The 12,503-nt window shown below is 34.4% G+C and overlaps 1 protein-coding gene across 2 annotated transcripts; it reads right to left on the bottom strand.

Moving 5' to 3' along the window:
* Nucleotides 1-1,736: 1,736 nt before the first annotated feature.
* LOC129870171 (polyadenylate-binding protein-interacting protein 8-like) lies at nt 1,737-10,826 on the bottom strand. Of its 2 annotated transcripts, none has more exons than XM_055944819.1 (10): nt 10,103-10,826; nt 8,043-8,153; nt 7,912-7,956; nt 4,945-5,017; nt 4,754-4,866; nt 4,513-4,572; nt 4,266-4,313; nt 4,116-4,184; nt 3,202-3,263; nt 1,737-2,019 (listed from the first exon to the last, which is right to left on the bottom strand). In XM_055944819.1, the coding sequence occupies exons 1-10, from the start codon at nt 10,439-10,441 to the stop codon at nt 1,962-1,964; spliced, it is 978 nt and encodes a 325-aa protein (XP_055800794.1). In that variant the 5' UTR covers nt 10,442-10,826; the 3' UTR covers nt 1,737-1,961. The 2 variants fall into 2 exon arrangements, with proteins under 2 accessions (XP_055800794.1, XP_055800793.1); XM_055944818.1 differs by having other exon boundaries at nt 4,754-4,869; nt 10,103-10,822.
* Nucleotides 10,827-12,503: the final 1,677 nt, after the last annotated feature.

The raw sequence follows: 12,503 nt of genomic DNA, 5'->3' as shown, positions 1-12,503 counted from the left end.
GAAAACATCTTACAAGCCAAAAAAATAAGTTGGGCTACCCCAACTTTTTTTCTTAGCTTAAAATAAGCAGTTTTCAGTTTATAAGCAGCTTAAAAAACCTTATCCAAACAGGCTCTAATGCTCTCCTATTCAAATGTCCTTATTAGTACTCTCTCTGTCCCAACATTGTTTGAATTTCCAGAGTTAAATTTTACAATTTTTTATTATTATTATTTTAAATATTTTAAATTATTAATTTCATGCTTCTGAAGATAGGAGATGTGTGTGTCTATACTCCGCTACAGAATGAAGTGTCCGAAAGAAAATACTGATATATATTTATAATTGAAATAGTTGTGTCTTTAATGATGAATAATGAAATACCAAAGCATCTATGTGTTATTATAATTTATAATATTTCTTTATGTACTTTTTAAGTATATATATTTTATTCCAAAATATAAAATATGCTTAAATTCACTATTAAAATTTAAATATTAACTCTCAAAATCTGTGAACATGTCACATAGAAACGAAAAAATGATTAAAAAATAGAAGCATGACAAAAAGAGATTGCCACCCTCCCACTCTAGTCCCAATGATTTGAAAAATTGTATAGTAAGTGTAATTAATTAACAAGAGGGGTCAACAACAAGGACAATATTCAATATTTCCACCTTTTAAGATAATTCAATAATGTTGACTACAATATGTTAGCTTCCTGGTTCCAAGTTAATCAACGTGTCCATATTTTAATGAAAAACAATAACCTTATTAAAAATTGGTATAGTTTTGAACAAATAACTATCAAGAAACCAACATGATGAGGTCCTTGAAATCTCCTTGGGCTTGTTGATTGGTTTGCTGACTGCGACCTAACTATGACTTCCATTTTATTATTGGGAGTTAGAACACCACCATTTTCTCAGCTTCTTCTGATTGAGACTGCTCCACTTTTGATCGGATGTCTTGAATTATAGAGAAAATTCTGTTGGAAACACCACTTTCGAATGAGCTTTGCAGTGCGCGATTCAAATTTAATCGGAACTCAAATACGGACTCCGGACACATCGGATGGGAAATTAAAAAAAAAACTATCAAGAAATATATTCAATCAACTACAATCTTTTGGGCTACCAATTCTTGGAATGTTCCATCTCTTATCTATTGTGACTAACCCATCTTTAAGATTTAAGGTGTGTTTGGTACCAAATGAAAATATTGTTCCAAGGAAAATGAAAAAGAATTTCCTTTTTGGCGGCCAAACATCTTATTTACATTCATCGCCAAAAAAGTGTTATGATTTGAGCCAGGTTTGGTACTCCGTCCATCTCAAAATACTTATCGTCCTTGCTAAAAATATTTGTGATCGGCGCATCTTAAAACTTAGGTTAGCGATAGGAGGTTGTACCCAAACTACCTATTTGATAACCCTGAAATGATCAGGGATTTCTTTGTGGGGTTATTGAAGATTGCAATCACATTTGATTGCTCGAGTTGTTTACATCAAACCAATAAATATATGATACACGTCTTCTACATACACTTAGCATCACTTGACCTCACATCAATTTTGTACTCAACCATTGTTGAGTTCTTTTAGTTTCATGTAAACACCGGGTGCGGAAAAGTTTTCCTGGTGCAACTGTGAGCAACAGGAAACATGTAAAGCTACGTCCAGAGACGAAAGATCAAATTGTGAGGTGGCGTTCCAACCAGCAAGAGATTCATAAAGGAACGATCGATCAAGCTGAAAGTACTACAAGTGCGGATATTCCAATTTAAAAAGTTTGTTGACGCCAAGGTTACGTCGAGTTTGGTACCAATAAAGTTACTGTAGGCAGTAAAGAAAGGAACATGAAAAGAAAAGAACATGGAAATTACTGAAACAGAATTTTGTTTCACTTTCCCATGGTGACCTCAAGTCTTCCGAGGGAGCTTGTCTCTGAACTCTTTCCAGGTCTACGAGCACACGCATTGGCTTACTGCATCATGGCACGCGGAATTCGTGGCCTCACTGGTGTTTTTGAAGGACTCACCCTTCAACATAAATAAAGTTGCAAAGTTAGAAAAAGACAATTGGATAGAATGAACTCTCTAAAGATCCAAGGCCCTGTAATTCTCAAAATTGTCATAACTGAATGAGGCCTCAGTATTGAGATGGCTTTTATGAAATAGTGTTCTGTTTATAGAAATGTAATAACTAGAAGTGCTATTGATAACAATGATCCGCATAAAAGGGCCGCATAGTGTAATTTCTTCATACCTACGTGCATCATTAATCCCTCAGGTGGAAGGTAAAATGCTCTTGAACACAAACTAAAGGCTATTTTGAAAAGGACAACGAGAGTTTTCAAGGCCAAAGATTTCAGCCGTCTCTTAAAATAGTATGATTAGCACACGTCCTTTCTCTCAATTTCAATTATGTTTGACACTTAAAGTTGTCTTGCAAAATAACCATTTTCAAATACTTGGCAGATAGTATCTTTTGGATAAAATCCCTTCATCTTTGTGATGATCAGAGAGAGAAAATTTCGATAAGTAAAGACAATTTCATTAAATTTGATGCGAAGAAGGTGCTTTAGATGATCAGAGAGGAAATTAGGATCAAGATTCATAACCTAGCCACACCTAGTTAAACTTAAGTTAATGCAATGTATTCCAATGATAAGTAACATTAGCAATTAAGAGAACTAATAATTACTACTAACTTTCCATCTCAAATTACTACTTAATAGAGTTGAATATGTAATGTATAAAACCAAGCAACTCAAAATTATCAACTCTACAAACACAAGTCGCCATTAGACATTACTAAGAGGCATTCTCTAAACTAATTACTTTGGACAGATCTGACACAAACATGATTCACTCACCTACCAAAATTAAAATAAAAATTCTAATTTTATCTCAACTATTGAACATGCAATACTCTGATCTTTAAGTCATAACAATTATTTCTCAATTAGACTTTCAGATATCAGAAAGGTAGAAAGCATGGAATGGTGCAATAATAAATTGGACACAAAAAAAAGGACAAGTTTTGGCAGGTCTGGCAGGTCGGGAACGAATTAGAGTGCATGATCTGATGTGGTGCCTCCTAGAAAAGAACTAAGAGAATATACCAATCTCACAGAGATGCAATACAAAAACACGTACAATGAAACACTCTTTGCAGAAAAATTAGTGGGGATCAGCTGGGCAACTTGTAAATAAGCTTACCTGATGCGTTGGGATCCCAATATCTCACCGCAACAGTCTAATGCCAAAATTGCACTCTCAGCCTGTGCAGTTTGCAAAAATAGATTTTGTTCAAATGTCATTCCATATTAAGAGATTGTTCCAAAAAGCCAATAAGCAGTCAAAAAACACAGTTTCTTAAGGGGCGTCTAAACAAAAAATGTGACAAGTGGTCCGGAGGGAATATGTGTTTTGACTATCATACCCTTATTTATTATCCTTAATATTTAGAATGTTAATTACTTCAAAAAAATGTTCTCTTTAATCTCTCCTCAATAAATAGAAAGTTTGTTGATGTAAATGATGAGTACCTAAACAGCCACATTATTGTTAAAAAAATAAATGAAGAGATTGAAATCACAATATAGGACAATGTGTACATGCTCTTTACTTACATTTTTTTATGCTAATTAGTCAATGTTTATTAAACCACCAATAATAATAATTACTACGGGCGAATGGGAAGATTGTACTCAATTATATCTTGGTTTCTAAAATGACAACTATTTTGGACGATCTATTTTTAATAAGCACGAGAACTAAGGTGGACCGGAGGGAGTAATATATTAAACTTCCATTACTTCAATAGCACCTAACATGGACAAAAGGCCGGCCAAAGAATAATGTGGGCAATCAGAGAGGTACATTCAGAGGCAACTAAATGGAAGTTGAGTTATAAAGCAGTCAATAATTCCATGACACAAGTAACCAGCAAAAAAAGGAAAAAGGAGAGTTGTTGATTCATGACATTTGAATCCATAGGTACATGCAAAATGTCTAATCCTCTGATGCAGGTACACCATGGATACAAACACAAAATGCATGGGTGCAGGAATAAAAGGTAATTAATGCAAAAGGCCAACACATACATTCCCACCAAAGATAAGAAAACATACCATTACAAACTCAACAAAAGCAATGCGGGTTGAGTGCACGTGATCCCCCAAAAGCCTCAGACGAGAAACCTGAAAAGTAAGATTGTTGTTCAATATCACTTCTTAAGCCAACATTCAAACTTGATTTGAACTTTTAAACTTCATACTGACCTCACCACATCTTGTTTCAAAAAAATTCTTGACGTCAGCCTGAGTAACCTGTTCAGAGTAGAGTAATTGGTTTTGAATAATTATAAAATAAATGGTAACTACGATAGAAAAATATTTAATAAACAAACAACCAAGTATGAGCCAGAGAATAATAACTACTAAAATGTGCATCAGAACAAGCGTCCGGCAGAACGGTGCGAACAAGGAAGGAAAACTTTACTAGATCTCAAAGATGAAAATGTCTTACCTTCTTATCAATATTTGTACAATAGACTGTCCTGGCGCACATCTCGCGCTCATCCTCTGACTGCACAAAACATCAACATCCAATTGAGAATAAGAATTTAGATCTGTGACCTCAATTCTACAAGGATGAGATAGAACAACATAAAACTATTTCTCAAGATCATCCACATACTAGCAAAACAAAATGTGAAAGTTCTTTTCTTTTTTGGATAAAGAACACAGTACAAAATATTTATCCGTACCCTTGGAAGGAATGTTGGATTCACGGGTAAGATAGCAGTTTTTGAAGGTAGGACCTTCAATGGAGAGAAACCTAATATTGTCCCACAAAGGCTAAGAGCTGCTCTTGCAGAGTCTGCTAGGATCGATTCCATGTTAGCTTTTGAATATTCAGCTGTCTTAAGAACATTTCAAGCCAAAACATCCAACTTACACTCATCAGCGAACTCCACGAAAGCAAAACGAAGACGGGAATGTGGATCACCACAAATTCGGCAGTCAACAACCTGGAAATGAAGCAGCAAAAATGAGAACAACCATCGTTATTTTTTCTCAAAGCACAGGGAACATGATGACAATCTACCTTGAGGAAGAAAAGAGGAAGCATTCACATTATGCAAAATAACTAAACAAATAAACAAGCAAATATGCTGACGGCGCTTGAGGTGTAGTTGGTTGATTGACCGATTAGATAAACAAATCTGTTGTTGTTATGATGCACAATTTGTTACTTTGAAAGTAAATCAATTATGACATCACACATATGACATAAAATTTAGACATTAAGCTGACAAATATAGACATCAACATCATGAACTTATTGCCACCTTCACCACACTCCACAGTCCCAAGGCAAGCAGCTCGATCTATGCCCTCTCACACATTCAAAACTTCATGGAAGATTTTTGGTCCCACAATGAATAGTTGAACAGGTGTATGAAAGTATAACTTCTCACAAGAAGCGCCTTTGGATAGACGCACCATGAAGCCAGTTGAAATGCATCTTATAGGATAAACACGCTAAAGCGCATAATGAAACATTATAGTGGTGCCTAAACCACAGACCAAACTGTACACTAGCTCTTAAGTTTGTTGACACAAGTTAGCATACCACAGGAACCAATGACGTAAATGTTCTTGATAGGAGGCTATTGGGGATTTTTCTGATCAACTATTAGACGTCTCTATTGAATACTCCCTCCATTTCCATTTGTTTGCCTTACTTTCCTTTTAAGTTTGTTTCAAAAGAATGTCTTTTTCCTTTTTGGCAACTCTTTAATTCCAACTTTCCACATGCATGTTTAAGACCACAAGATTACAGGGCATTTTAGTACATTCTACATATCTTTAGCCCACCTATGGGATTTCACTTGGCATGTGGTTGTTGTTGTTGTTGTTGTTGTCTACATATCTTTAGTTTAAGACCACAAGATTCAAAAGTCTTCTTTACTTTTTCTTAAACATAGTGCCAAATCAAAACCAGACAAACAAATTGAAAGGGGGGGAGTATTAATTTAAGCCTTAACCTCACTAAACATCAGGGCAAGATTCCTCCAGGTGACAAAGCATCCTATTTGGCAAAAGAGTTTAGGCCCAATGATATTCTGGAATTAACAATTTTTAATTGTAACTAATGTTGCTGGCTGCAGAAGCTACGTACGAACTATGACCCATGCGCTAACTCAACAGAAAGCAAGGTCATGCAGTAAACACAACAAATCCCAGTCCCCTCCTTAATATGGTCAACAGCAATATTCACTGAGAGCACTCAATAGAGCAACATTCACTTAGGTGTCTTTATTCAGATGTGTACACTGGATACGATGAGGAAAATGAGAACCTATGCACCATTATAGTGTTTTATGAATGTCCTATTCTCATTAGGTAAGAATATCACAAATGTCATTCTTCTTATTTCACATTGTTACCACGAATGTCATCTTTTTATTGGTTCGCATTTAAGTGTTTTCCAATCAGTAAAGTGCTAATTAGGTTTAGGTTATTTAATGTATTTCTAGGTCAAGAGTACATGGGGAAAGTCTGCTTAATAGGTCTTTAGTAAGTCATAATCATGAGTTTTCTTAATTTTTTTAAAAATATTTTAAGTCTCGCATATCCTAGAACTCAAGCTATAGAAGTTCCATTGTTGTTCAGGGTAAGTATGCAGGAGTAAGAAAGTCCACAGCTTTTAAGTACTTATTGTTTCAGCTTAATAGTGATTATCTATGACATTGAGTTCAATGTGCTTATCTTGAAACTTTGTTGTTTCACTATGCTCTAAGCACTTCACTTTAGAGCCTTTGTTTTCATTGTTTTAGAGCCCGTTTGGATTGGCTTATAAGTTGTTTATAAGCTGTTTTCAGCTTTTTTGAGTGTTTGGCTGCCCAACTTAAAGCCATTGTGCTTAAAATAAGCCTAAAAAAATAATTGGGCCTGTTTAGCTGCCAAACAGGCACTTAATCATCTGGCTCTCTATGTTCTAGGCAGGAATCTAGAGCCTGTAATCTTTCCCTCATTCTTGCTTCTTCTTTCCCATGCTTATCCTAGGTTGTCCACAGTCGATATTAACCAAACTACTCCAAGCTCCAGGTATTAATTAACTCCAGCAAACTAACGAGGAATCCATGAAAGAAGTATGAAGCGACTTGTCTTTCTTTTACTGGGTACGACAAGAAAAATAAAGAAAGAAAAAAAATGAATACCTTGAGCTAATGAGCCTTCCAACATGCTTTACATGTTTTTGTTCTCTTAATTGTACTGACAACCAAATGTAAATCTTCTTTTGCCAAATATATTTTACAAATATTTGCCACATACCAGCATCCGAGTCGGCTCAGAATTTAAGTTTTATGGGTTCAACATTTAAGGTTCTTAGCATTGAATCCATTATATCTTTAAAGTTATGGATTCAATTCATATCTACTTTTTATTGCAATTTTCATGGTTTTTAACATATAAATTTATACTCGCGTCGAAATTATACTCGGTATCAGTATGCTACATCCACCTCTGCCAGCATCAATATGTTGTTTATATAACTTATGAATGATATAATATTTCGTCAAAGATATTATCTTAACAGACCAGTTAACTAATGCATATATGATGTTATAAATTATGTAAACTTGTTATTAATTATCTGATAGTCATGTATTATGAAACTATACTGCACAACAACTACCCAGTATAATCCCACAAGTAGGGTCTGGGGAGAGTAGTGTGTACGCAGACCTTATCCCTACCTTGGGAGGTAGAGAGGAGGGTGGCAGACTCTATAATGCATAATTAGGATAAATAAATTAAAATCAAGCCAAAAAAAAGGAGTGTATATAGCATCGGATTCCAAGCTAAAGAAGAAAGTGACTTTCTGATGAAGTAGAAGAAGAAGAGAGTGACTTACTTGTCCATAAGCACTAAACAAAGCAGCAAGCTGTTCCTCGGTGACCTAGATATTCAGAAGGCAAAACCAAAGATACCATATGAGTATCAATAAGTAAATATCACAAAACATAAGTGAGAATCTATCCTTACGTTGTTATCTATCTCAGAAACATATACTGTTCGCCTGATGCTATCTTCTCTTTGAGCCTTATAAGCTCTATTGTTCATTCTCCTTTTACCCTGGTTAAAGTTGTTGCCTCTCTGTGATAACACAGTAAAGAAAGTTCAGGAGATATTAAGAAGAAAATAAGAAAACGGAGATGGCTGTCCATTATTCAAATATTCTAGTTAGCATATAAAAAAGACCGAATTGGCCCAGGCAAAGATATAACTGAAATGTCAAGTACGTCATTGACAAGTTAATGAGGCTAGGAAATCATCAGAATTGATGTTCTCAAGAAAACGTGAACAACAACCAACTCTAACATGCATACGGATAATCATTGCCAATTAGGAAATTATCATTAACCAAAGATAAGTAAGAGTCAAACGGTACAATTTCACAGGTCTAACAAGTATCCTCTAGAGATGACGACTGCTATGACTCGGGCAAATAAAACTGACATTTAAACTAGCCAACTAAAACCTGTTAACCCCTCGCTGACATGAGAAACATAAATATGGCACTGAATGTGATGGAGTATTTCAAGTGACCTGTTAACCCCTCGCTGACATGAGAAATATAAATATGGCACTGAATGTGACGGAGTATTTCAAGTGCAGAAGTCAAGTTCCAACAGGATGATGTTATTCATTTTCAGCAGGATGAGTTCACTGTACATTGCTTTCTGGTAATTCTGGTCGTGACAGTTTATTCTAGAACTTTGTTCCCAGATTTGACTGATGGAAATCCAAAGTGCCATTAGCTTCCCGTAAGCAATCTTTTTACATGACACTGATGCCAATCACAAAGCAAAACTTTTTCCCACCCAAATTGGCAGAGAACAGGCAAACTTATTATAGAACTATGTATATTCTTCGTAATTTAAACAATGAAAGAAATGAAGCAGCTACTACTAGTGCCTGACTTCACAAAACTGATTTTACTGTCTTCATGCGTTATGTTCTATGAATGAAAAGGGAAAAGATGCATTACTCTAACATGTGCTCAGTTTAACATTTCTCCAACCTTGATAACTTCCTCTTTTTAAAAGCTTATCCTACACATATAATTTTTAGTTTACGTCTTATTAGTATTTTGAAACAATTACCACCTTTTCAACAGTCCAGCAGCTATCAATTCCTCCACAACTATTCCATAAAACTCAAAATGATAAAATCTCAACTGCACATAAGCATACTGTACAAATTCCTGAAAATAGATTCAGTAATTTTGAAGCAAGCAAGTGAAGTCAAAGCATGTAGGGATGCTTGAACCAATCAGTAAGGAATGTTGAAGCTCTAGAAGCCTTCTAAGCAATCAGAACGCAATTTGTCATTTACAAAATACAACAATATATTCATATTTAGATGAACGGACTAAAACAGGGATTCAAGTATAAGAAAACAACAAAATAACATCCCCTATTTCATTCACATAAAACAACAGGTTCTATTTAAGTATCATCGAAAAAACCAAAGTAATTGAAAGGTCCAAATCACACGTACATATTCAGATTAGTATGACAAATAACGACCAAAACTCAATGATCCCATTCAACTAACTGAATGTCAAATTTCCACTTTTAGTGAATGGAATGCTAGGAATCCCCAAAGGTGTAAAAATCCATTTTTGACCATAAAACCATCAAAGGTTTCCTTGATAACTGGGAACTCCGGTTAATACATTCAGCAATAATTATATTCCTTTAAATGATCATTACTTAAAAGCTCCAAAGATCATTTCTTAACAAGGAAATGTTAAAGTTTCCTAGCTATAATATTTCAGAAATCACAGCAATTCAACCAAAAGAAAAAAATGCTTAAAAAAGAAAACTTGCACATAAGAAAACAAACACACGCACAGAGATTACCACAAAAAACCAATATTAATTCCATCATAATATCAGTTCCAGTATAGCAAAACTACTAATTATTACATCATGAACCGACCCACAATAACAAAACAGGCAAAAACATTGAAATTCTCAAGGATCATAGAAAAAAAATTAATGAATAATTTTAATCAGACTTAAGAAATGAATTTATACCCTTCTGTTATTTTGAAAACCATCAACAACCATAGTCTTGTTAGCTGGTACAAAGCTACTGAGAATCATCTGATCACCACCAACACCAGCACCACGATTATTATAAGAAGAAGGAAAAAACTCCTTAGCCTGTGGATTCAGTTTGAGTTTCTTTAACATATCAGCAATATCGTGCATATGATACTCCGATTTCACATTTGCGATTGAATCGAATGAATCCTTAACACCATTAGATTCAGAATTATTGCTGGTGTTATCAGTGTTTGATGATAAAGACTGAACAGCAGGAGCTTCAACCACTGTTGTCTCACCAGACACTTCTTTAGCACCAGCAGCCATTGATGAAATACTCAAAACCAGAATAAAAAAAATAAAAACACACCCAGAACAGAAAAAACTTCGGAAATACCAAGAAAACACTACAATTCTGCAATTCACATAAATTAAAGCAACCCCTTTTACAATCTGATGATTCTCTGTCAAATTAATCAAAGGGGAATTCACAGAGTATAATGGGGTTTATTGATAAAGACCCATTTGGGAAACGAAATGGAACAAAAAAAAAAGTGATGAGAGAGAAGGGAAAAGGCAATAGGGTTTTTGTTATATATATAGCAACAAAATTCAATAACAGAAGGCAGAGGAATTTGGTGGTATTCTGGTTTTTGTGTGTAGAGAGAGAAGTGGGGAGTTTATGTATAGAGAGAAATTGAGGTTGAAGATGGAATTTTATTTTTATCTAAGTGATGCATCATACTAGTATGGTTAATGGTTATTATTAGTAACAAAAATATATATTATTTCATTCTTTTCGATATATACTAAGCTCTTGTTTGACTGAAAATTGAATTTTTGAAATATAAAATTATATTTAGATATGTATTTAATTTTTAAAAAATTGAGGTTTTGTGAGTGAAACTCTCAAAAGTTTTTAAAATTTTGAAAATATTTGAAGATTAGATGTTTAAAATCTGATCAAATTTTATGGTCAAAAAGAAATCTGATTAAATTTCATGATCAAAAAGAAATCTGATCAAATTTCATGGTCAAAAAGAAATCTGATCAAACTTCATGGTCAAAAAAAAATCTGAAGATAAATTTTTAAATTTTATCAAACGCTAGGTAAGTAGTTGTTTAAGTTCGAAAAGTTGTCATATTCGAAAATCTTTGGATCTATGCTAATTTTCAACTCCAGAAAGCATTTCGTTGATTATTACGCTTTTTCTCATCTCTGGGTATTTACGTATTCATCGTAAATCTTTCTTCCTTAGAACCTCGCCCTTTACTTTTAAGACTTTGCCATCTCATAAATTTCAAATATTTTTCACTTTATTTAGACTTTATGGAATTGGAGTTGAAGATGAAGTTGTGCTTATTGCTTATAACTTTTATTAAAAAAAATATTTGGAACAATGTTTATGTTTGATGTATTTTTCATTAAAAAATTAATATGAAACATGATTAGGGTGAGGAACGGTGTGGATATTTATAAGAACCAATTCGGATTCATGTCAGGGCGTTCGATTACAGAAGTCAATTATCTTGGAAAAAGAATGACTAAAGGTGTACATGTGGCGTAGACTAGGGTAATCAAGGACACGTACGATGGAGCTCAGACCCAAATAAGGACAATGAGAGGTGACTCAAAGCCCTTTTCAATTGTGATGGAGTTACATTAGGGATCAACTCTTAATCTATTTTTATTTGCTTTGGTGATGGATTCATTAACTTGACAAATCCAAAGAGAGGATCTTGATGTATTTTATTTACTGATACATAATTTTGATTGACGAGACTTGTGACAAAGTTAACGCTAAGTTGGAGGTCTGGAGACAGGTATTGAAATTTAAAGGGTCCAAGTTGAGTAGGACTAAGACAAAATATATGGTGTTCAAGTTCAGTGAAGTAACGCATGAGGTTAGCAAAGTGAGTCTAGATACACAAATCATTCAAAAAGGAAGTAACTTCAAGTATTTTGGGTCTATTATCCAAGAAAATAAGGAGATTAATGATGATATCACAAACCATATTGATGCATGATGGATGAAATGAAGGCTCACATTTGGAGTCTTGTGTGATAAGAAGATGCCACCAAAACTTAAAAACAAGTTTTACATGATGGTTGTTGGACCAATTACGTTTTATAGGGTGGAGTGCTAGCATGTCAATAACTTTTATATTCAGAAGATGTGTGCGGACATGAGGATCTTGAGATGGAGGTATGGTCAGACTAGATAGGAGATATAAGATTAGAAATAAAGATATCGAAAACAATGTAGGAGTTGGTTCAGTGGATGATAAGATACGAGAAATGAGATTGAGGTGGTTCGGACATGTGAAGAGGAGATGTTTGGATGCCCCGGTGCAGAGGTGTGAGAGGTTGGTCATAAATGATTTCAGA

Source organism: Solanum dulcamara, chromosome 10 (genome assembly GCF_947179165.1).
Source record: "Solanum dulcamara chromosome 10, daSolDulc1.2, whole genome shotgun sequence".
NCBI lineage: Eukaryota > Viridiplantae > Streptophyta > Magnoliopsida > Solanales > Solanaceae > Solanum > Solanum dulcamara.
The sequence above is the reverse complement of the archived record's forward strand: the minus strand, read 5'-3'. Positions and strand labels throughout refer to the sequence as shown.